The following is a 25,515-nucleotide window of genomic DNA, read 5'->3' as shown; positions in this document are numbered from 1 at the left end:
AAGGCCGCCTTTGACAGCTGGGAAGAGGCAGCAATTTCTAGCTTCTGCTGATTTCCTATGGTATATTTGAACTGTACTTCGGGAAAGACATCAGCCTGGCACACTACTTCAGAAAGGCTACTGAGACCTGATCTACCAGAACTACTATTTCACTTTTTATTGAAAGCTTTAGCTATTCCGAAACACTGGAATCGGGATGGTGGAAAGAGTTGCACGGTTTTGGTGTGGGGTTTTTTTTTTTTTGTGTGATTTGTTTTTTACCTGTTACATTCCACTTGGTGTTATTTGCCGAGGGCAAGTCTTTACAGCATGGAATTGGGTTGTTTCAGGCTCTCAGTTGGTACCAGTAGATTTTGCTCCTGCTTGTGCAGTTTCTTGATTTAAAACCAAAACATAGCTATGTTTCAGTCTTGCATTGATATAAAACTTGTGCATCACAAATGCCGATTTGTGGAAAATCACAGAAACCCCCAAACCCATGCCACGACAAGTGACTCAAGGAGCTACTTAATGGGTCATCAGGATCACTGGGAGCTTCTCAAACACCAAAGCTGGGACAAGCCCTGACTCAAGGAGACCTCAGCAGGGACGTAACTGTAGCATTGAGCAGAGATCTTTTGCTCAGTCGAGATGCCTTAAGCAGTCAATCAACTTTCTATCATTACAGGCTGGCTGGGCCTTTAATACTTTCTTAGTTCTTCTTATGGGTTATTTCTGTGTTTCTGATATGTCCTAGTGCCCTTTGGACACCGTTTCTTCTGTTACTTACTGGGCCCCAAAAAGCAAATACAGTTGGGCTTCAGCTGGCTGGGGTAGAATCATACGAAGCTCCAGCTTCCCCCATGGCGTATTACTAAACTACAGAACAGTCACAGCTCTGAAATGATCTGTAAAGGTTACCACAATAACAGCAGGATGCCATCTTATTTATTTTGCACTTGGCTTATAGAGTTCCCTATCTGAAAGTACATCAAGTCTCTGTGGAGCTCTAACATCAACGCCACATTCTATGAGGGAAGGAAAATATAGTATTTTTACAGTCGGTTTTTAAATCATTTTCTGACAACAAATCAATCTTACAAGAAGCCTTGTTGGTGTTATGAGTAATAGGAGGAGAGATTTTGAGATTAAAGTATAATAATAGTTCGCTGTCTCCACAAATTTGCCCTTTCGTGTATCAAAACTATTGCATTCTGCTGCTGAGATCTAATTAAGCCCTACCAATCAGATTTATGATAGTGCTAATAGGAAAAAGGATCGTATAATGCTGTTAATATGTGCTCTATAATTAACATTAATGGGCGTCGCGTGGTTAAATGCCCCTTGCATCACCCTGAAAACGGACCTGTAGGTGCAGTGTTTACTTTGTAAGTGCGGGGAAGGAGCAATAGACACCCAGCGACTGCCCGTCCCAGCAACTAGCAAAAAAAAGGTAGAGATGCTTCGGGAATCGCTCTGCCCCACCGCGGTGCCTGACCCCGGGGCCCTGTGACAGAAGGTGAGTCCCCTCCTGCAGCCGCCCACGCAGCCCTGTGAGATGGGTGCCCGCGCCCTTAGGGACTAGCCCGCGGGAGCTGAGCGGGGAAGGTGCCGAGGGCTCCCGGGAAGGGCCGTGCTCCCTCCTCCGTAATCCCTTGCCCAGGCGCTTTCTGGAGCCTTCGGTACTTCGTGGAGCCAGCTGCTGCAGAATCAGCACTCTGCAGGCCCAAACCTCTGGTAACGAGCTCCAAAGCCTGTGGAGCCATTTTAGGCTGAAATACAACTCTGACGTTTGGATACTCGTGTCCACTAAAAACCCGAAGACTTTTTTTCTCTCTAGGAGTAGCTTTAGTGGTTAAACGCAAATGGGTACGTGACATTCTGTGTGCCCTAAATCATCATTATTTTTTTGCAAGGAGGTAATGCTCTGTCTTAAGGCCTGTAGATAACATTCCCCTTAATTAGAAAAGTACCCGTTTTTTGTTTTACCCCCCTCTCTCCAGGAGTGCAATTTATTGCCCAGGTGAAAGGCAATGAAAATCATTAAACCTTAAATCTCTGCCCCGACACAGAACACACGGCTGCCTCAGCCTCCTCCTCTCTGACCCAAACGGCCCTAAATCCCGCCAGCCGTTCCAGCCCCCTCTGTAACCGTTGCGTGTGTTTGCTACAGGATGTTTACTTTGTTTTTGCAGGTGTAAATTTAAGTTGAGGCCAAAGCCGTGGAAGTTACAAAAAACTAGAGATGCAAACAGGAACTGCGAAGTGACAGACGCTGAGTGATGAGAACTCAGAGTGGAACAGGATATTAATTGTAAGAAATGTGAAGTCCTAATTTCTCCCCAGCTCCCCAAATAGAAAGAGTGGAAATAAATGCTTCCAAGTAGGATATTCTTGGTGAATTAGAGTGAGTGTTTTCATTTTATCTTCCTAATAATGATTTAAGATGACTTTTGCATGAATTTAAGCACTATAAAGAAATGAAAGCCTGGGAAGGAAGATGGTTCCGAGGAAGATTTCCATGTTAAAACATTGAGAATGATTTTCAAAAGCATTTAAGTGACTTATAGCCTACATCTCCTGAACTTAAACTCTTAAGAGAAAACATGTTAAAGGTGCCTGGGGGTGCAATTATGCTTTACAGCTTGAGCAGTCCTAACCGTTCCCTTCCCTTTTTGCTCAGACTCCAGTCAAGGCCCTTTTCTCCCTGCCTCGCACCAGCTTTCACCCCATCAGACCCCGCGCAGGGCGAGTTCAGTTAAACCAGCAAAACAAGCATTTTTTTCTCTTCAGGTTAGTAAGTTGAGCCAGCTTAGCAAAGGATCCAGCTGCCCCCAGAACTCGCGCGAGGGAAGGCTGAGCAGCCAGCTGGGTCAGCTCTTCAGTCTGACCTCCTGCAACACGCAACTTCACCCGCGGGAACAGAAACCAAACTTTCATTTTCAAAAATTACTTTAGGAACTAAATACAGATTTTTTAATATTTTTTTTTTAAACAAGCCTTTGGCTCTTTAAAGCTCAGGTCCTTTTGGGAGTGAGACTCCACGTCCTCGAGAATTAATTTATGTTTTTATTAGACTCCCCTCGGTTACGCGGTGTCCCCGCCGAGCCCTCGGCAGCCTCTCGCTCCCCGTCACGGACACCACGCCGAGCCTCCCAGCCGCCACCTGCACCCGCGGGCCCGCGGACGCCGCCGCGGCAGCCGCACCCAGCGCCGGGGGCAGGCAGCTGGCGGGGGCCGGGCTCGCCGGGGGAGCGGCGCCGGCGGCCCCCGCCTCCCACCTGAGCGCCTTCACCCCTCCCGACACCCCAACCCTGAACCCCACGGAGCGGTTCTCGCCCGCGGGAGTTAAGTTTTCGGTTCAGAGGCGATGCTCGGCGGGAAGAAGCTGCTCTGGCACTTTGCAGGACCGACGCCCGGCCTATCCCCCGCCGGACCGCCCCTCCACGCCCGGGCCCGCGAGGCGCCTCTCCCCCCCCCTCCATTACTGCACAACCCCGGGGCGCAGGGGGCGCTGGGCCCGGCCCCTGCAGCGCTCCCGCTCCGCCGCCCGGGAGCGGCGGGGCTGAGGCCTTGGGAGGGGGAGGGCGGCCCGTGCCCGGCCCCGCCGCCGCCGGAAGCGCTGACCCGGAAGGCGTTTAGAGGTCGTGGCGGGCAAGATGGCGGCGCCCAGGCGGTGAGGGAAGGAGGGCGGCGGGAGCACCGCGGCGGCCATGAGCGCCGCCCGCCGCTGCAGCCCGCCCCGGGCGCTGGCAGGTACCGCCGCCCGAGGGGCAGCGAGGCCCCGGCGGGGTCTGCGGGCGGAGGGGAGCCGCGGGCGGCGCTGTGCGGGGCGGTTGGTGGGGTGGCCAGGGCCGGGCTGACCCGACCCGACCCGACCCGACCCGACCCTGGGGCTGTGCGTGGTGCCCGGGGCTGCTCTGTATGGCGCTATGTACAGCTTGTATATCTCTGTACCTATTCCTCTGTATAGGGATATAGGCGTCATGTCACCCAGGGGCGTCCTCCTGATGCCTTTGACTTTGGTGCTGCCCTATGTCACCTGCCGCTTTTCAGCGCTGCTTGTCCCCTTTTGCCAACTGAACTTTATTTATAGCGTGTAGAGATAGTCGTGGAGCAAGAAACTGAAACCGCATCTCTGGGGAGTTGGGAGATTTGAAGGAAAATCCCCAAACCATCAGAGCGAGCCTCCACTTTCAGTTCTTTCACCTGGAGCTTGCAAATACGCTTCTCCCCACCCGAGCAGCCCTGGTTCCCCTTTGTGGGGGTGTCATGTGTCACAGCTGACAACAGATGCTGTGGTCTGAATTAGAAGCAAACTCAATGCCTGAGAAGGAACTGGACTCTAATGTTCTCATTTTTTCTTTAAATAGGGTTATTTGTCTGGCACCTGAAGAACACTGGAATACGGCAGATACCATGCCAGTTTGTGCACCTATGCTGCGTAGCCAATAATAGATTGATTACATTTCAGTACTTTAACTTTCTCAAACGAATGGTAAGTCAGAGATGTATTTACCCCATGTTTCTCACTCTTTAATTCATTTTGTACCATGTGATGAGTACAAATTGAGATTTGTTGATAAAACCAATATTTTTCATATCTACCAAGCTCGGGCAATTCCAAGCATCTCCTTTTCCACGTTGCATCCAAGTTATTAAGCACTTAGGATCTAAAACATTTGAGGTTGGAGGAAACCCGCTATGGCAAGGACAATGCCTTCAGCCACAGTGAGCCCTCTACCTGACCGGGTCTTTCTGTGCCTTTCAGGTGGAGCGCCTTCTCTCATGTTGGGAAATGTGACAGTAAATTATTTTCCAAGTTGTTATTTGTTAAAATGCCCATAAGCAAATAAAATTTTGGCTAGCATTAGTACAAGTGATAGACGGAACTTGCTTGTGGAGGTAGTGTGTTCTGACTGAAGAGTTAATCAGTTAATTTGAATAAAAACTCCTGAGCTCATTAACTTAATGTGTTCAATTCTATAGTATGCCGTTAGGTTTGGATATTAAAAGAGCTGTAATTATCATTGAAACGCTTGAAATTTTATCTTTTTCTTTGAACAGTTTTGTCACATCTAATAGGGCCATAGTAAAAGGCATATTTTGCTCTTCCCTGACTTGTCTCCTGTTCATTGTACTTTGGAGCCATACCTATGAAATATGGACAGGACTAAGTCTTAAACCTAAAGACTGCTTTGACCGCAAGAAGCATGTACATCTGTTGGTATTTTTTGAGCTTCAGTCCTCTGAAGGAGGCGATGGGGTCTCTGCCACACTTCTGGGGATCACCAGCACTTCTCAAATTCTTCCCTTCCCCCTTCCCGCCATTGATTTCAGCTGTATTTGCATCACTCATTCAGAGATGAAGTGTCTCAGATCCCTATTCCTGATTATAATTATTAAAGTGTACTTTAAACCATAAGTAGTTAAAAGCTCAGTCTTTTCCTGCTTGTCTCTTTTGCTTGAAATATATAGAATATTTTGGGGAAGAAAATAGGAAGGTAGGAGAAGCTAAATGCTCTTTTTCTTGTTTTATACTGTAAGAGTTCTGAAAGAGAGGAAACAACTGTGTCCAAGCTTTCCTTTCAATATGGGTTCATCTGAACTCCAGTTGAAAATTAAGTCTAGTAAATTAGTATAAAGTTTAGGATAAATAGTAATAGCCTAATGTGGGAGTTGATTTGATATCATAGGAGGTAGACTGTATTTTCTGCACTTTTCTGATTTTTTTTCTTTCATATCTTGAAGATACAAAATGTTTAGTCCTCGTAGCTCGAGTCTGGAGTTGTTATGGGCAGGTGTGTACCTCTTTGTTTAAAGGTGAATTGATTGGTTGTCAATCAAATTATATTATCTGGTGGTTTTGAATCTGAATAAAGTAGAGTTTGCTGTCGAAACTACAAGAAAGGAAATAGTTTTATGCAGAAGCAGTTCCTCAAGCTTAAGTAAACATTATTGATGCACTTGTGAAATGAAAAGCTGCCTTTGTAATATCCTGTCCAACTCCAGAAACTTTTTTGCATGTGAAATAAGTGTTTGAAATTTACGGTAACTCAAATCATGCCATCAGAGGAAGTAATTCTAACAATAAGAATAATAGAGCAATAACATTGATGATGTTAATAACCTGAAATGGACAGAAATATCTTCTTAACTATTCATCTTAACATTTCTCCATTCTATTTAGTATGTAACACAATACAACAAAGACCTCAGCCAACGGGCCAAACCTAAGTCGGATGCAGTTGCATCTCCTTTTCGTGAGCTTCAGCAATTTGATCAAGAAAAAAAGGTTATACACAAGTTTAGACCAATTTCACCTGTTCGTCAGCCTTTGTCTGAGACGTCAAGCAGAAATGAGTTGAGAAACATGAAGTCAGCTGCAGAAACTGAAGACTCGGTCGCACCAGTAAGAGCAGGATCCAAAGATGACAGACAGTGGAAAGAAATGAAGCTGCGGCTGGATGATTTGCCGGGAATTTTGGCACGCTTGTCCAAAATTAAGCTGACAGGTAGTACCGGTCATTTTTTTCACTTCTGCGCATCCTGTTGGCTGTCAGAGTTCTTTAGCATCGTGCTGGTATGGTGTAGGTTTTTGAGTGGTAATTCCCACTTCGCTGATGCAAAGTACCTGGGATAATTCCATCAAATGTGTGCAGGGAAGAATTGTTTTATGGAAGCATTTAATAGTTTTTCCATTAAATTTGTTTAAAAACAGTGAGAAGGAGCTTGCATTGTATCATCAGTTAGCTTTTGGGAATCATAAGCAAGCGTTGCCACAAAAAATGCGGTGAAACTGCGTTAGGATTTACAAGCATCATAGTAAGCATTTAAAGTCATCTTGCATAAGTTTACCAATGTTCTGTCTTATTTACTTACCTTTTGCTTTAGTACTGCTTATTGTTTTAGTACTGCATTAAGAGTACCAACAAAAGATAATCCGAATAATTTAGTGTCTTGTTAAAGGAAAACATTTGAATGGGACCAATTACATTTTCTGAAATAAGGTATAATTTACCTTCCCAGTCAATGGCAGCATTGTACATTCAAACCAGCAGTTTGTCAAGCAATTGCCTTGTAGCCTAACAATGTTTTCCCTTATTCTAATAGTAACACACAACAACTATCAGTTACTTCTTTGCCAATAGGTAGTGCTATATATACTTTTATGTCTGAGGAACCACTCGTGATCTGACCAAAGCCTTACTTTTTGTCTGTGTCAGGGCCAAGAGCAGAAATACAGTTTCCTATGTGCCTATAGTGCTTTTCTCCAGTGGGTGAAATAAATTCTTGGTAATAATGGTGTTGATTTTTTGCCATAATAATTTTTTAATAATAAAAATCCTGAATTCAGTTTAATTTTTGAACTTTTTTCTTGCAATGTGGACATATTCATTGTTTGTTGCTCCATGGGGAAATCGTACTGACCACATACAGTGGTCGTTTAAATTTTTCCTCTCATAAAAATTTTTGTAGTTCTTGGTGTTGATGCAACATCTCATGTTTTGGACTTTGGCAAAACTGGTCTTGTCTCAATGTCCAGATGTTGTTCCTCATTATTTTCCGTCCTCAAGGCATTTACTTAGTGCTGGTAAAGAGTTGGGTTAATAGACTTGAGGGATGAAAAGCATGTTTTTTGATAGTTTACCATGTAACTTTTAGGTATTAGCCTTGGTAATTTCAAATTTAGGTATATGAAACTCTTACTGACACATTCAGCAGTTATGAGGATTATCGTACTTCCAAGTCGTAACACCTCTGTGGCACACGCAACCTCAACTATTGCCTCTTCTTTCTTGCTGCATAATACAGGTCTTGTCTTTTTCTCCCCCACACTGTTCAGTTTTAGGACTATTTTGTTTCTGTTGGGCCCACCGTGGATAACTTAAGTGCTATATGAACAATGAGCTCTTCTGGCATGTTTTCTATGAGGTGATCTTATTTAAGTGGCTCTTTTATGTGAACTTGAAAGCTGGCTAGTTATTGAAGTAGAATTACATTTTAAATACCTCAATAGATCCAGAATTTAAAAGTTAAAATGCAATGATTAAGAGACCACCATAAAAAGGAGGAGGAGAGCATGAACTGTTGTTGCTGATATTCCTTATGGGTAAGCTCAGTGTTAGCGCTACATCAGAGTGTTACTGGTGCTCCTCAAAACGGGAGATTCAAGAACTACACCAAGATGGAAGAGTGTCTTTTTCTGAAGAAAAGAATTTTATGTGATACTTTTGTTGTGTGGCCTCACTGTTGCTTCTGAACTTTTCAATAGCTTCTAGTAGGCTCTTGTTTAACTGCAGAAGGCAATATTGATGGGCAAGAAAGTACCACTCTCGTTTTAAAATGGGGTGCTCCTTGAAACCTGTAGAAGGCAATGGTTACAGAATTTCGTTTGCCTCAGGGTTGTCTGTTCTTTTGTACGCATCTGTATTTTAAGATGTGCTGTTCTTGATCCAAGGTGAGTGTAGTAAACTTTGTACCTCTTGAGAAGGTAGGGAGGTACAGGAAAAAACTCAATCTCTCTTCTCCGTTATCTTTATGTATTTGGTGGGGAGGTTTTATTGGAAGTAGAAAATCTAAAAGAGTAAGTTTGATGAAGAGGGGTTTGTAGGAGGAGAGTTCTGTTGTTGGTCTTTATTAGTCATAGGCCAGCCTAGGAGACGGGAGCAAGAAAAATATTGGGTGTAGTGTGTTGAGCAAGGGAATAGAATTAGCTTTTTTCCATTTATGTAATCATTTAGACAAATTATACATTCTGTAAAGAATATGGTGATGAAGTTCTTTGATTTTATTTTTTTAAAAAGAAAAAAAAACCCCTCTGAGGTCAGTTTTTAAGCTACAAATGACACACAACTCCATTCCTTTCACCCATGAAGTTCTGATAGATCTCATATCCTGTGTGTTTTTTTTGGCAGACTCTTTATTTATACTTTTTAAGAGTATGAAATAACAAAAAACAAACTCTGCATTATGCTAAAATGGGACTTCCTTATGCCCTCTTCTTTTCCTGCTGCTGAAGTAAAGAGAATATTTGTTTGTATTCTGAACTGTAATTCACCTTTGAAAGGAAATGCGTTTAGCTGTTACCGTACCCTCTTGCTTCATGTAAACTGCAGCTCTTATGGCTCTGCCATTAGAGGCTCTGCCTTACCAACAGGAAGAGAGTTTTGTTTATATTCTTTTGCCATAGAAAACAATTAGGTAACTTTTACTTGCCGCATAATCTACCTTTTTGGGTTCAGTTTCCATCCTTTGCCTTCTCTGTGGTGTTCTGTGTTGGCCGCTGTCTGAACAGCTGTGTCTTACTCTCTAGGTGCTTGGGGAGCTAATGCATCCGTCTGATAAGTTTTCAGAATTGTAAGTGCCGTTGTTTTCAACTTCATCCTAAAGTTCACATGTAGCTGAAAATGAGAGATGTAAGGGTGTGATAATATGAGAAAATTCCAATAATTTATAATGCAAACACATTGAGAATTTCAGGTTGTCTCATCTTCTCAAATTTCACTTCAAGGTTACATTTAAGTAATGTTTTCCCTAGTGATCACAGATGAAACCCAAGATGAGCTATGTGCAAAAGCGCAGGAAAATCAAACTTCGGTTTTTAACTTGGGGGAAGTGTGATGAAGGCACAGGATGGAAAATGCTGAGTGTTCTCATTAGATATTTCTCTGTGGCTTCTGAACATCTTCTCGTTGTTGCTTCTGCAGTAAAGGATGTTTTGCACATTGGTCTGTTGGTGGGGACAGCCAGCCAGACGTGTAGCACCTGTCTGAGAAGCGGATGTATCAACATGGCTCAGATGTAAACTTAACTGCTAATTTCTAAACAGCTGTAGAATTTTTAACCTACCTTGCAAGCTCGTTGAGGAAGGGGCTCTGTCTTCTGCATCTCTATATTGTGCCTCAAAGAGTTGAGTCCTGACTGCAGGCTACAGAAACATGGATCTCCTTTAGAAAGTAATACTGGAGTCTGTACGTTTCAAGCATTTACCTACCTTTCCTTTATCCTGTGTTTTAATATACTACAATTAACAATTTTATTTGTGTTCACAAGCATATTAGTTTGTGTAAAGATTCTTTTTGATTCACAATTGTGCATTGACGGGTTGTTGTTTACCCAGAGGTCGTATGGAAAGTCACAGTCTCTCCCTCAAAGTCTCAATATTCTTTTATGTCATCTCATTGCAAGGCACTTTTACCTTCCAACTCTTAAAAGGTGTTTTAGAGTTTTGGTAGTAGTTTCTTCAAAGTACATTTTAAGAGTCAATCCAATAAAGCATGATGAATGTTGCTTTTCTGTTCTGATTACTGAAGACTCCGTTTCAGCCCAGAGCGGCTTCTGCACTTGGTAGGTTGCTTTGGTTCTGTGTGTGCAGCAGCAATGCAGAATCATGGGGACCTCAGGGGGATGCTTCTTATTTAACCTATTTTCCCTCAGGAAACCAGGTGTCAGGAGCACCTTTACGTATATCATTCCTGACTTGACATTGCTTTGTCCATTCCTAAAACCAGGCAGGGAATACACAGCTTCCCGTGGCAGTCTGCAGCAGCGTGCTACTGCCCTTACTGCTGAAAAGTGTCTTTAACAGAAACCCTCCTTTGCTTTACCTTAACTATGTTACTAATTCTCCAAACACTAAGAAATCTGGAAACTTTCTCAAAGCAAGCTTATGTTCTGCTGTGTTTCTCTCATTGAGGATCTGAGAAGTTGTTTGGTTATATCTGTCTCTTGGAGAGTTCAACCCAGTGTCCTATTAATGCTATATAAGAAGAGTTGACAGTAAATAACCTCTAGTTTTGTCACAGCCTATACCTTAGAGCTAAAATAGGCCAGCCTGAGGTGTTTACACCTCTGTAAATCTGAAGTAATTAGTCACCTTTAATAGAGTCGGTCTAGGGTTTACCGTGGTCAGATCAGAGCCTACTGTGCTTTTTTTGTCACCAAAGTGTGATGTGTGTTATGGACAGAATCACAAGACCGATGGAACCAACTCTCTGAGGAGGCCTATAAATTTGTTTGATGTTTGTTTTTAAGGTAAAGATTTGCATGTCATTTTTGATGCCATCTGATCATCAGTAGCTCCTTCCACAGGCAGGAGGATGTGGACATTCTCTGGGCAGGTGCCAAAATTCTTTTAAAGACATATTTGGAAGCATTTACGGCTTAGTTTGCAAATAATTTTAAAAATATATGAATCTTAGCACAGAAAAAGCAAGTTTTATAAATGGGAGGTTCTGGCTTGACGTAAGGAAAAAAAGTTTCACCATGAGGACAGTCAAACTGGTGCGAGTTGCCCAGAGATGATGTGAAATTTCCATGCTTGGAGATGACAAAGCCCTGAGGGACCTGGCCTTAATTCAGCATTGACCCGTGTTTGAGCAGGAGGTTGGGCTTGAGGGACGCCTGAGATCCCTTCCAGTCCGAATTACTCTGTGTTGTTGCTAGACAATGTTAGACAAAAACACGGGAGTAACGGCTGCCGGCTACGAAATTCTGCATGGTTTCTACATTGTGGACTTACTGACCTACACTTAAGATTTGCAGAGTGGACAAATATGATAATTCATGAGCATTTTCAGTTTTGGAGACTAAAATAGAGTATTTTTTCATATGTCCCCTTTTAAGAAAATAATCCTGTCTTGTTTACTAGAAAACAGCTGGAATTTATTGGATGTATAGCTTACATTCGAATTTGTGCCTGTGCGTTAGCAATCCTCGGCACAAAAGTGTTGCACTGGAAACGCGGAGCCTGAGATATCTGCTACTGACTTAATGATGTGGTCATGAACATCCTCCTTCATCTGTGTCTGTTGTGTATTTGTAAAACGAAGACGAAGGATATCCAGCTTTGCCTAATGACTCTTGAGTGTTACCAAACCGTTATGTAGTGGAGCAACGGTGACTAAATAAGGTGCCTGTGGTGGGTTTGTAGGCTAAAGATCTGGTAAGAGCTGCTCTAGTAAAAAAATCCATTTGCTTTAGTAGAGTTCGAGTACGTTTCCACTTTATTCTGGGACACTGGCATTTATTATGGCATTTATTCTTTAAATGGTAGCTTTAATATAGCTGGAAACTTTGACAAAGATTTATCGATATATATTGTTTAGATGATTACTAGTCTACATTTATTCTCAGTTCTAAATAGATTTCATATGCCTGTCAAAGTAGTTCTCATTTTGTGATTATTAAAACAGTAACTATTATCCTGTCAAAGAAACAAAGCTTAATAGTGGTAGCTTTCTGGCAATTTGTTTTCCATGCTAGAAGGAAAACTAATGAAATAAAAATAAACTATTATCACAGTTTATTTTTCTCTAAGCATTTTAAAATTCTTCAATGGTAAAAAGAGATTGTCTGCTCGGTTCATAATATTGCACTTGAACTTTAGGTTAAATGATGCAAAGGCTTGTTTCAAATGATTGTCCCGAATTTAAGATGGCTCCAGGAGTTTGGCCTCCTTGAGCATGCAGGTTACAGTCTGCAACAAAGCTTAGGTATGCCTACATCCAAACAGATCTAAGTTTATAAAGGAACCGTTGGTCAGATGTACAGCACAATACTGATGCTACGTTTAGCTTTCCAGAAACCAAAGTGTGAACACTCCAGAAGGAAAAGTCCCATCAGCTTTTGGAATGCTGGTTTCCTTTATGGAGCATGGAAACGGCTGGAGTAAAACTGAAATTATTTCTTAAATTTAGGTAGAAATGTATTTGCTTTTGTCCTTCCATGTGTACCAATACGTCCTCAGTACAGGGCTAGAAAGGAAATCTAAAGCTGAATTGGTTTGCTTTGGCTTTCTATGCTTTTAGTTTGGCTTGGCTACTTTTTAAGAGGAGGTAAACAAAATATGGCATAGTGATTTGCCTGCTATAAATACAAATAGAGGGATTTATAAAGGCAGGTCACGTTACAATGAAGCTGAAGAGGCGTGTAAAGCATACTGTATGCTGTAGACTTCTTGAATGTGTTTTTATGCTAGAAACATCATAATTCACTCTTCTTGTCGCCAGTCCATTAGCATTTTCTTTTTCATTTACATTGAAATTGGAGACAAATGTCCCTTGTTAATTTTTGTTAAAGCTAAAGATGTTTCAAAGAATGAAAATTGGGTTTAGGCTGAGATCATAAGTTTAAATCCTTCCTTCTTTTTGAAGAGCATATATAATGCCGACTCTCATCAACAAATCTTGAAAGGATCAATTCCATCTATTATGCAATAAGGTGAAGTTAATTTGGCCCCTAAAGCACTAAACTAACAGGGAATAAAAAACAAACAGAGTCAATTACCTCATTCCCTTGATGTGATCTCGATTAAATATACTTTTCCTCCATGAGGAAAGTAGAAGACTGAATTATTGCTTCCACAATAAAAGAAAATAAACTTCCCAATCCGAAGGGAACATTTTCTTATTTACTCTGTAATGTGTTGCATTTGAATTGCTGGGCAAGGAGGCGAGCGGGGAATGCCTGCGTTCAGAGCGCTGCCCAGGCGGCTCAAAGTACCGGTTTCAATGGGGTAAGCGAGAGGATGTACCGCAACCTCTTTTAATGAGGTCCTGATAAGTCATGCTGAAATGACTGGCTGAAATTAATCTGGAGAAATCAATGTGGACTTTAATTAGTGCTGTAGCTGTACAGTATTAGAATTTCTTTGAGGTCAGTGTGGTGGTAATGTTACACTGACTGTTTGCCAGTCTGCTCCACCTTCCTTCTTCAGTAAATGAGTCGGTGTTTTCCCATAATAAATTGGTGTAAAGTGCTCTCTAAGATAAGTTTTAATTAAATTCTTGTCTAGAAGTGAGCGTGTGATTTATTATGCAAAAAAATGAACGTAACCACTCTTAGAGATACAAACGCCACTGATTCGTCGTCATCTTTCTAGTGTATTTTTTAACTCTATCAGTTGTAAAACAGTGTGTTTCATATTTTCCTGTGCGCTCTGAGAAGGATCCAAGAGGGTTGAGGCCAAGATGCTGTTTGTTTATATAACAAATGGGCTCCAGCCTTTCAGAAATGATCGGTCCGTTAGTCTGTCCAGTGGGGTTACAGCATCTGTGGTTATTTCCCAGCTCCTCAGGGGGGTAAGGCGCTGTCATGGATTTGCTGTATTTTAGAGGTAGCTGGAGGGGCCGCAGTGAGAGCCAGGTGCTGCCCTCGGTGATGCCACCGTGGGGAATCAAAGCCAGGGACTCACCTTGGTGTCGGGCACGGACCCTGACGCGGCGCGCTTGCAGCCAGCCTGTGCGACAGCCCTCTGCACAGCATCCTCTGAGTCCGTGACAGGGCTAAAGAATTAACGTTTCTAATAATAGTATGTACATTATTATAATAATATTCAGCTGCCAGTAGATTTTAATACTTAGGGGAAAGTTTTTATGAGCAGCAAGTTTTCTTCGCTGTCTTTTTAGGATTAAATCCTAAGGTTCTTATGCAGGCACAGTTCTTAGCGCTTTGCATGTGCATCCTTACTGGCAGGTCTCTGCCGTGACATTGAGTTTTTCATCTCAAGTGATGCTGCTTAGTAGATAATCCAGGTGTTTTCAGTCAGCGGAAGTTGTTATTTGTCATTTAACTTCAGGCAAACAGGAGACTTTGTAGGAATCAGGAAGATAAGAATATTTTGATTCTTTGATTTGAGCTAGCTGAGGTCTGGAACATGTAATTACAGGCAAAATATTATTTAAATGCTTTCTGTTTAATAACTATTAATTTTAGATTGTAAGGTTCAAGGTCATAAGCAAGATATTCAGTAAATGTGCTGACTTTTATAGTATAAGAAATTTTTTCATGTCATATTATTTCTTGCCAAACATGAGGTTCGTAAGACCTGTTGTTTGGGTAATTACAATATTAGGATTGAGACTTGTGTAGCTTTCATTTTAAGGATGTGGTTTGCAGTATTGTCCTAAAGCTATAATTTTGGATGACAAAACTGAAATGGATTTTTATTAATCCACTCAAATTTTGAGGCCTTTAAATGTTACTGGGCCCACGTGACTATGTGATTGTACCTTCTGCCTGAAGTGGGGATGTTGAATGGGAACAGTGTGGGCAAATACCGGTACAGTGAAAAGTTACTTGCTTCACCAGCTGTAGCCTACATGCCCCGAGTCTTTTTGATGTTCTGCACTGCCTAAGGTCCTGCTATGATTTGATAGAATCACAGAATCATTAAGCTTGGAAAGACCTCTAAGATCATCAAGTCCAACCGTCAGCCCAACACCACCGTGTCTCCTAAGCCACGGGATGAAGTGCCACATCTACATGTTTTTTTGAACACCTCCAGGGGTGATGAGTAATAATTCATACCTCTGTTCAGGATATTTTTTTTTACTGTTTTTTCTTCCATGTTAGACTTTGCAATGGCATTTGAGTTACTGGAACAAATGTATCTCATGTACATGTTGCGTCAGGCAGTTTGATCCTGTAGCAAATCCATAAAATAGGGGATACAGGCATAAGTTCTATTCTCACCTCCTCTGCTAATGTGCTGATGCTCCTGGGTTTCTCATTTCATCCCTGACAGCTCTCCTTCTCATCTTTGGCTTCTTTACGTTGCATATTAGTATTAACTGAAGGCAGTTCCTGGAGCTAATTTCATTCATAAGAGTAGGAAGAAGTTAATCTGCACAAGGGTTCTTACGGGGGTTTAAAAACCTTGACTCCGGTGGTACGTAGACAGGAGACGGTTTCTTGTTGATGCCTTGAACTGTGCTCTCGCTTGTGTTGCAGCTCTGGTTGTAAGCACGGCATCTGCTGGCTTTGCCATGGCCCCGGTCCCTTTTGACCTGACCTGTTTCCTGCTCGCCTCCCTCGGAACCGGACTGGCGTCCTGTGCTGCCAACTCCATCAACCAGGTCAGTCCATCTCTTCATCTGTACTGCAAACTGGTGACATCCTGTCTTCTGAAACGCTGCCAAGGAGTGTAAATCGATGGCTGGGAGTTCTGCGCCTTCAGCTGCCGCGCGAGCTCTGAGCGACTAAAACTGACACTGCGAAAGGAATATGTGCGAATTAAAGCAGAGTTGCTAGGCACAGTGTGTTTGTTCAGAATGGAGTTGATGAGGCTTTAAGCCTCCCAGTAATAATGTTTATCTTGGTAATACTAAGTCTGGGTCGCTGTGAATGACGTAGGAAGAACTGTGTAATTGGAGTATAAGACTAGCCATCGGCGCTCCAGCCTTATGAGTCTGGTTCGTTCTGCAGTAGTGTTATTGTATGACCTTGTCAGATCTGTCTAAAGAATGGCACAGAGCACCTTTCTAAACATCTGTGGTGGGACTTCTGCGGGGTTTGTGTGCTTCTTTTTGGGCTGGAATCAGGGAATCCCTTGCATCTATAAAACATGCTGTAAGCCTTTGTCATGTGGTAGCTCTTTTGTGCCGGAGATGTTCCAGGTGCCTGAAGTTGAGCTTCCTTGCATGCGTGAACGTGCCTGTGGAGCTTGATGCTGATCTCTCAACTTTCTTGTAATCCAGCTGTGAAGCAAAGTTGCCGTTAGCCCCTTCCTAAGTCCTCACGGAGAGCTTTACTAGTGAACAGGTCCAACCCTTGTGCTGTTAAATGGAGTTGCAAAGCATAGTAGCCACAGTCACTTCCAGCTGGAAATACGGCCTGGAAAAAGAAGTAGCAGTAGCAGTGGCACCTTTGATAGCACTTTATGGTCTCAGCAGTCTCTTGGGAGATGGGGGGTGCTGAGTCCTGGGACCTGCTAGTGGAAAAGGGCATGGAGGTTTCCTGTGATCTGCATCCTGGAGTCACCTTGATTGAGTTGGGCGTTTTGATGTTTACACCTTGTAACACCTTAGTTGTATGCACCCGATGTGCTTTTCGAGATTGCATCCAAAGCACGCGTCTTGCTCAGGCTGAAGTAAGTACAGGTTTTACTCATTGCTTTCACTGAGCTTAAAACTGGGGTAGGCAGCTAATTTTGTGTCTGCTTTCTCTGCAAAATGAGGAGGATGGCACATGATTTTTAGTTGCTTGGAAATATTTAGGCAGCCTACCTAACTTGAAAAAACTTAGGTAGCCTTGAAAAATAATTCTAGGAAAGTCTCACTCTTCTGAAGTATACGCTTGGTTATCTTGTCCATGTTTTTCATACAAAGTCTGGGTAGAAAAGCTGTCATAACTAACATGAAGCTTTCTTGGTTTTGATACAGTTTGAGGTAGGCTTTTTTCCCTCCCTTTTTTCCTTTGCCACAGTTTTTTTCATATTAAATTCGTTTTGCGGCTTATCAATCATTTGCAATATTTACTGTCGTATTTACTTTCACCTTTGATGTGGATACTACTGGACTAAGAGGAGAATTAATTATGTCTTGTTTAGAGACTCCTTGTGCAACTTGTCTGTCTTGATGTTGGTAGATCTTCCTAGAGATTATATTCATGCACAAATAACTGGTTTTCTTTGTCTTCAGCTTCCACGTATTGCTCAGTGTTGTAATTTGTCTCAAAAGTAGCCACTTCTTAAACTCTTGAAAGTCACTTTTTTAAAATCTTGCTTTTTAAAATCTTGAGATGCTTGGGAGTACCAGGAATCCTGTGCCATAATTTGGAGTTTAACGCTTTTGAGGCTTGCTGGGATGGGAAAGGAAAGTTAGGAGTGCAATAACTTTGTGCTTGGGCTCATAATTCCCTGTTTACTCCCTGCAATCTCACCGTAGGAACAGCAGTTAATATGCCCGTAAGTAGAGAAGCTTACTCCAGCCTCACAAAGTGTAAAACTGTGTGTCCCAACCTCAGCTGAATGCTTTAAGTTTGCACGCTCGCTCGCCTTGAGCCACTGGCCCATGTAGGCAGGCCGTCAAGGCAACTGCTCTTGTTAAGGAAAATAAAGAAGCAGAGTTGGTAACAAAGCAGAAGAAAAGAGCTGTGGTCTATGACCTTCTTTATCAATGGATTCTTTCAGTCGACGAGTGTCCCTTTCCCGGTGTTGCTGGTGGTGCAGTGTCTGAATTGGCTGGGAATTAAATTTTCTATGAATATTGTAAGCTTGGGTATCCGTCTCGACCTTTGGGAAGGAGCGCATTTGACTTGGAACTTCCTTTATTGCTACTTTGCTCTGTCCATTGCTCCCCATACGCATCCTCTTCTCTGGCAGCTCATGACTCATGCTTCCCTTGTTGCTCCTTGCTGTCCCTTAAGGACCTTTTTATATGATAACCGTCTTTCCGCTTCCCTTATTGCTATAAATCTGTACATCTTTAAGGGCAACTCGTCTTTCCCACTCCTCATTTCCCTGATAAATCTGTAGTCCTGATTTACAGCCCTCAAATATGTCGTGGGAAGGTAAAGCGTCGATTGTGTGAGATTCTTCCTCGTGATTTAGGACAGGACGTGAAGGGCCTGATCCTGTGAAATGTAATAGAGGTTCCATAATGTTTGCGGAAGTATTGATACAAACTGTTCAAATTCTGTGGTTTGGGGTTTTTTTTCCTTCTTTCGACCGCTTCGTTTTAGCAGTTTGGTAGGAGCTGAGGCCAGTTTACCCCGGCTGAATTAAGTTGAATTAACTATTGGGGAGAGAGCCAGGACTCCACTAAGTAATGCCCAGAGACCATGAAATCATGTTGTGGTTCTTTATGAAGTTGGTCTAAAATAATCCTTTAATTATCACTTGCTCTCTTGATTTCAGATGGCTGTATGTCATACTTTAAACATTTTTTTTTCCTTACTGCAAGAGCTAGGAAGCTATGAAAATTTGCCAGTGGAGGTTCTTGCCCCACTTTCACTGTCCTTAACAAGAAAGCAAGAATAAAAACAAAATGGGAGTTGGCAACATTGTATTTTTCCATTGTTTATAGAAGAACAACCTGGATATTTATCAACCAAAAGCATGTGTTTACAAACAAGCTTCACAACCCCTAAATTCTGGCTGTATTTCCTGATGCAAGGAGAAAGAATGTATTTTTATGACAATTCTGTGAAATTGGATAATTATTTTTAAGCTGATGACTTTCTTTTTTTTTTTTTCAAATGACAGTGAAAAAGTTGTGTTTGAAAATATCCTGGAAAATAGAGGTAAAAACTACTTGGGCTTGAGCTTGCACTGGGGGAAACGAGGTGCGTGTTATACGGCAAGGTCATTCTCAAAACATTTGTGTAGAAAATGTCACAAAAAGCATCTTGGAGTAATTTATGTATAGTCAGTAGTTTGAGAAACGGAATCTCTCAGGCTGGTCAAAAATGTTATGAATTCTGGGGATCTGGATAAATATGGGAGGGTTCTTGGGTTTTCCTGTAGAGTGCGTTGGGTCTGTGGGCTGTAAGGGAGTAAACTCCTGCTGGAAGGTGCCAAAGGAAAGATAGTATTTGATTTCTCTTGTCCTCTGCCAGCAGCAGTTCTGCCTCCGCCTCACTCCTTCGTATCACAATACTTCAGGGTTGTACCTCGCACCTAATCTAGCATTTTAGTGGCACGCTAATCCAGTGGTCCCTGGTTCCCTTCCACATCACGCGACACTGCGTTACATCCTTCAGCCCTTCAGTATTGTACTACAACATGTCACCACTTTTCAGTCCCACCTGCTAAAACTGCTTTCCTCTTTTTTTTCTCTCTTTTAATGGCGCTCTTTCTTTTTTCCATCATTAGAGTAACTTAAAATTATTTTGGACAGGTGTTCTTTATTGGTGCTCTATCTTTTCAAAATAATCAATACTTTACAGTGGTTTTTAATTTAAAAAAGTCACTTAATGCATTTACCAAGGAATAGGCTGAGACACATTTTTACTGTAACATTAATAAGCTAGCCAAAACCACCAGAAAATCTCATTATCAGAGATCAGTCTTATTAATTGCAGTTATGGTAAGGAAATGGAAATTATGTGCTGGGGTTGAATCATGTAAACACTGCATGTTAACCTTGAATAAAACAAATAATTATTCCTAGCGTATCACTTTTTTATACTGTCCACTTCCCTGACTCTTTCAGTGTTGTATATTGGTATGGGCACACAGGAAGGTATTTTACCTTAGTGCTGTTCCTTACAAGTGACAAAATAGAATAACCAGAACATTGGTTTTCTGATTGGCAAAGACCGATCTTATAACTTATTTTTTCCCCTACTGTACTCACGCTGTCATAGAAATGGAGTGGGAGAAAATGATGTTAAGTTAGTTGATAATTTTCTGCTTTTTTTGTAGCTCTGGTTTTTGATGCTTTTTTGAAAGCTGACTCGAGTTGCAAGGAGTAGGGTCTTACATTTATATTACGGAGAAAACATGTCATTTTTGAGACTTCTAAGATACTAGCCTGTGATTTATGGAGAAGGAGATAAAACATGAAGAGATGTTTACAACACAATACACGGCATTAAAATGTTAAAGGAATCACATGCACATTTTATATGTCAAGTACATTCTTCTGTAACTACAGCATAGTTAAAAAGTGGGAGAGAGCTATAAAGATGAAAGCAGGATGTTTAAAGTGGTTTGAATTTAGTAACCGAGAGATAAAATGATGTGGTTAGATTTGACTGATGGTACCTTGAAAAGGAAGCAGACTGGACTGAATATCTTAGCTGAAGCTAGAGAGCTGAAAATAAGAAATACGGTAAATACGTTAATCAGAATGAGAGAACAAATGTAAGGCCAGTTAACATCCCTGTCCCTTCAGGGTCTGATCTGGCGGCTGCGTTTTGCTCTTATTGTCATCCTCTCTTGGCAATGAGAAGCGTAGCTGTAATGGGTGGGAAGGATGGGTCTAGTGTTAAAAGAGTGGAGCCGAATTTGGGATTTGAGCTCACCTGCCAGTCTGTGGACCCTGTGTGTGTATTAAGACAAGCTGTGATGGTCACTTGGATGCTGCAGTGGTGGGTACCAGGCTACATGAAGTCAAAACAGAGCAGGCCCTCTTCCAGTTTTTAATCTGCTTACTGCCTCTACGCTGCCAGAAGGCTGGCTGTAGTCTTCACTTTTTCTGATATTTTGCTATTCTGTAATGCCTTGATTGACCAGTACTCACAAAAAAAATAAAAAAATGCTAAGAAAGTGTTATGCCTACTTAGACAAGCACATATTGCCCCATCTTCCACAGAGGCGTCAGCTGGAGCTGACAGACACAGTAGCATTTTGAAGTCTTCATCGTGCTTCTGTTGCCTGTAGGTGATGTTCTCTGTACTGACGGGCTGAAGTCAATGTTTTGACAGTTGTTTTTGCAGGTACGGGTTAATCAGCAATAGCTGGACTCCAGGGAGCAGGGTGGGCAAATTGAGCCAATTCAGATAAACAGTTCGTACCATAATGGCGAGGCAACAGCGTCATCGGTTGGGGTCAGCGGATGTGCCTGTATTCCTGCGCTCAACCATAACGAGTTGATGTTTGCTGTGTACTTGTAGTTCGCTGAACTACCTGATGTTTAAGGTCGTGTAATGGGATGCAAGGAGTAGGAAAAAGTAAGTTTGAGGGGTTTTTGAATTTTGAAGTAGACGCTAGGAAAGAATGCGTGGTGCTGATTGTCAGAAGTCCAACACCTTGTTCCGCTCTCAGGATATATTGGCTGTAACTGTTTTGGCTTGCTGGGCCAGTAAAAACTGTAATTCATTTTTCAAGGAGGGGCGGAAAAACCCATGAGGAATTAGTTATTGTGAATGCCTGCATCACTGGGAGATGGGCCACCAGCTTCCGTGGTGGAGCAGAGTCGTCTTATCAACGCTGCGTTTTGTTTCAGGGTTGCAAGGGGGAATGATGATGATTTTATGTGAATGAGATGCAGCGTCTGAAATAGTTTAAAAGTATTAACTCAACCCTTCTTTTCCCCTGTTGCCTCCTGCCCCATCAAACAGCTTTTGTGAGTGCAGAGGAACCTGGGAGGTTTTTATGTGGTTAGGTCCCACTGATCTTGTGAGCACAGAGGTTTCTCACCTGTATCATCTTTTGTTTCTGCAAGGTTTATAAATATTCTGTTTTTAGCTAGATCAGAGGCCCTGCAATACCACTTGTTTCTCAGCTTCTCCATCTGAGAGATGTTTAATGCAGAGTTTTTAATCGTAGAAGTAAAAATGGTTCATGCTGGGCTATTATACCCCAGGTAAACTGCTTTCTGTGACTGTGAAAAATAGTGATGTGACATTAGTAGTTGTGTTGCTTTCAGAGAACGCCGGTGTGGCTTCTGAGCAAATCTGCAGAGAAATCTGTTTTAAGGATTGAAGCAATAGCAGAAAAATAAAACGAGGGTTAAACTAATGCACAGAAAGTGGTGGCTAGTGATAGATGCTTGGATTATTGAAGTGGAAAAGAAAAATAGCAGGCGTCTGGCAGTCCCTCAGATCCCTTTCTCTTTATTTCCCAGTGAAGAAATTCAACGGAATAGAGAGAACAGCAATATTCTTTTTATATTTCCCCCAAACCAAGTGGTTTTTTTGTTATCTCATCATGCCTAAACTTTTCCTACCAAGTACGTGTTTTACTGCATGTCTGAAGGCGCATAGTGGGAACTTTTTCAGCCCCACGTTGGAGGAGATGGCCTCTGTCAGGTCATCCAGCCCAGCTCCGCTCGATGCAGGAGGCTTTTCCCAAGTAATCTCCTCAAATTTCTGACTTGTCGACTTCTTGAAAGCTCTGAAATTATTTTTTTTTTTTTTTTGCTTCTTCCACAGCTGATTACTACGCTGCCACGTTTGAATGGGAGAACTTGTTTTAAATGCCAACAAGATTTTCTCCATACAGCATATTTGAAAAATCAGATAGTTGAATGATTAGCTCAAAGTGATTTAGAAAGAGCCTAAAATGACTTTCCAAGGTTTTGGGTTTCCAAATCAAAATGTTTCATGCCTAGCTAATGGCACCTTTCCCTTCCTGCGTGCATCCCGACTGAGCCCACTGGCAGGCGCTTACCCTTTTTTGGCTGGAAATGGAGAGCGAGTCAATCAGCCTGCACTCCTGGTTGTTCACTTGAGATTAACACCTGATGCATCTCTGTCTCTCTCTGAAGTCCCCTTTGTTTTGACTGAGCAGATTGCCTGCAGCAGGCGGCCTTGCCTTTCATCTGCCCCCCCCCGCCCCAGCGATCAAAAGATTGTCAGGAGTGGTTATTAAAACCTGGTGTTTAACTCTGGAGTACGGGACTGTCAGTGTCAGAGGCAGCCTGTGATGTAATTTACAGTGTATAATAAATATAAGAGAAGTGCAACACTGGAAGTCTATCTTGTGCTCTAAAGTGTGCTGATATATGCTGCTTTGATATTTTAACTGCTAGGCAACCTTCATTAATGGTCATTGAAGATCATAACTTACGGCTCCCTCAGATGATTCATAATTGCAACAGTTAGATCAAGTTAGCGTGTAGGAATCCTTGATATTGAGTAGGAATGGCTCAGCTTGTGCAGATGTATTTCATGAGCAGTGAAAATGATGAGCACTAATGAGAGCCAACCTCTGAAAGACCGATAAATTTTAAATGCAGAGATTATCTTTGCAAAGCATAAATTATTTGACCTACAACTGAAACTTGATAAAGGATATTGGAAAAATATTATAAATTAATGCATACTATTGTTGGAAGAAATGGTCTTTCCTCACATGCATAGTGTGTGAGTACGGCACATGACGAGTCTTCGAAAGAAAGTGGATGGCTTCCCACAGCCCTAGATGGAGGGGCACTGAGACCCCAGTCACCAGCGTGTGATGTTCAACAGAGACAATGCAAATAAATAAAATAGCATCATTTTTTACTACTTTGCCTCCCTCTGTGGCATTCGTTATTAGCATAAAGCTTCAGATTTTAGAGGAGTTTAAATCAAAATGGCTTGACTTGATTCTTTCTCTTATGTTACATTTTGTATATATTAAAAGCCAACAAAAACCCCATAAAGAGTGGATAGAAAGTTATATTTGATGTTGTGCTGCTTCTTTATGGATCATCATGCTTCCTGATTTAATGCAGAATTTTTTCTGCGGATGCAAAAATAAGTAAATCCCATTGTTTGTTATTTAGTTAACAGGGCCATCGGTACGTGTGTTGGGTGCACTTTCTCTCCCTGGTTGTGTTTGTTGATGAGCAGTTTATGTCCTAAATGAACACCAGAAAGTGAGTAGGATGGTGAAGGGGATTTTATGGAGAAGATGTGACTGCAGGGACTGCAGCCTCCTCTGCGCTGCCAGGACGGCGCAAGGGAACAGCCCTGTGGTCCTGTGTTTTCTTCCTCCCCAGCTGAAACTGTCCCTTCATCCACATGGGCTTTGGTGATAGGTATGTTCTGAGCATGAACACAGAGAAGATTCCTGTTGTTATTCTGAAATACCAGTCTGACGGACAGGAGCTTTGGGTTGGTAACTGCAGAAACAGCTTAACTTCTGTGCATACGGGAATCCTCAAGACCGTGCATTTTGATGGTACAGGATGTTTTGTCTCATTAGCCCCGCACTAAAAGCTCCTCTGGAAATACTGGGGGCAGGTGAGGTAGGGGGAAAAGAAAGAAATAATTTACCAAATGATTAATTGTCAGAAATACTTCAGTGCTGTGGGGTTCCCTTTAGATCCAATGCCAGATTTCCCCTGGAGACCCTGATCACAGGCAGAACAAAGGAATTTCAAAGGACTGAAATGATGGAATGTGGAGGGAGCATTAGACAAAAGGGAAAAACTAGTACTTAATAAGATTTATCTGGCCTTTTGATCCATAGGGGTATTGCCTTTATAAGCTTAGAAGAGGAAAAGTGAAAATAACTCGTCAATATTTTTTTGTCAGTCTTTAAATACGTGTTTTGACGTTTTCTGAATCACTGAATTTCTTCAGCAATGCAAGTGTTAAATTCTAACCTTATTAGATAATTAGTGAAATGTCAGTTTCTTTTTGTAACATAAATGGTGTTATATTCATCCTGTTTCTTGCCTTGAGTTAAGCTCCTGGCAGTTTCGGAAATGGCAATCCAGTACCTTGTGTACTGTGCTGTATGAAAAATAACAAGTATGCGGAGAAGTATGAATCACAAGGGTTAAGGAGAATGATTTCCTGGTTCCCTGAAACAGCCTGCCGATACCATTTCTTCAGGGAATAGCTCATTGAAACACAAACCCAGAGCATTCTCACAATCCCGTTCCTTTTGGATTATTTTAGGGTTTTCTCTTCAAACCTCCATTGTTAAAAAATACTGTGTAAATGCCATGAGTTTGGATTCTACTTTGGCTTCATAACGTTGGATAGGATTTACGTGCCGTAAAACAGAGTAAAAGTCCCCTCTCTTTAATGTTGTATGGCTGTTGTTGCTGTTAATATGAAGTTTTGCTCTGCTTTGTCTTTGTTACGTGCTCCATTTATCGACGACTGTGGCCCCGAAGAGCGGAGTTTGCCAGCAGAGCGCTGATTGTGCTTTGCAACCAGCATTGGCAAAGGCAAGTAGGGCTGGAACAAGCACTCATAATATTCTTGTTTGTATGGGCTGCCAGATGTTAACTTACCTTAAGTGGCTTTTGACTTGTTGCTTCCAAAGCTGCAAGATTTTACGGTAAAGCCTAGTGCAAAGTTGGTTCTGCTGGCCTGATCTGTCAGAGCTCAGCAGCGGGTTTCGGGCAGGCAGGTGTCCCAAGGGAA

The 25,515-nt window shown here is 42.1% G+C and overlaps 1 protein-coding gene across 2 annotated transcripts in view; it reads left to right on the top strand.

Annotated features, from left to right (window-relative positions):
• The first annotated feature begins 3,580 nt into the window (after positions 1 to 3,580).
• COX10 (cytochrome c oxidase assembly factor heme A:farnesyltransferase COX10) overlaps positions 3,581 to 25,515 on the top strand; it is a 109,779-nt gene continuing 87,844 nt past the window's right edge. Inside the window, exons 1-4 of one of the 2 annotated variants that reach the window (XM_075111352.1) lie at positions 3,581 to 3,735; positions 4,353 to 4,477; positions 6,170 to 6,494; positions 15,715 to 15,839. In XM_075111352.1, coding sequence (XP_074967453.1) covers positions 3,693 to 3,735; positions 4,353 to 4,477; positions 6,170 to 6,494; positions 15,715 to 15,839 — 618 coding nt within the window. In that variant the 5' untranslated portion in view covers positions 3,581 to 3,692. The remainder of the gene's footprint in view (positions 3,736 to 4,352; positions 4,478 to 6,169; positions 6,495 to 15,714; positions 15,840 to 25,515) is intronic. The other variant, XM_075111351.1, reaches the window with a different exon arrangement.

The sequence above is a fragment of the Phalacrocorax aristotelis genome, chromosome 16 (genome assembly GCF_949628215.1).
Source record: "Phalacrocorax aristotelis chromosome 16, bGulAri2.1, whole genome shotgun sequence".
Lineage (NCBI taxonomy): Eukaryota > Metazoa > Chordata > Aves > Suliformes > Phalacrocoracidae > Phalacrocorax > Phalacrocorax aristotelis.
This window is presented reverse-complemented; position numbering and strand designations above follow the sequence as displayed.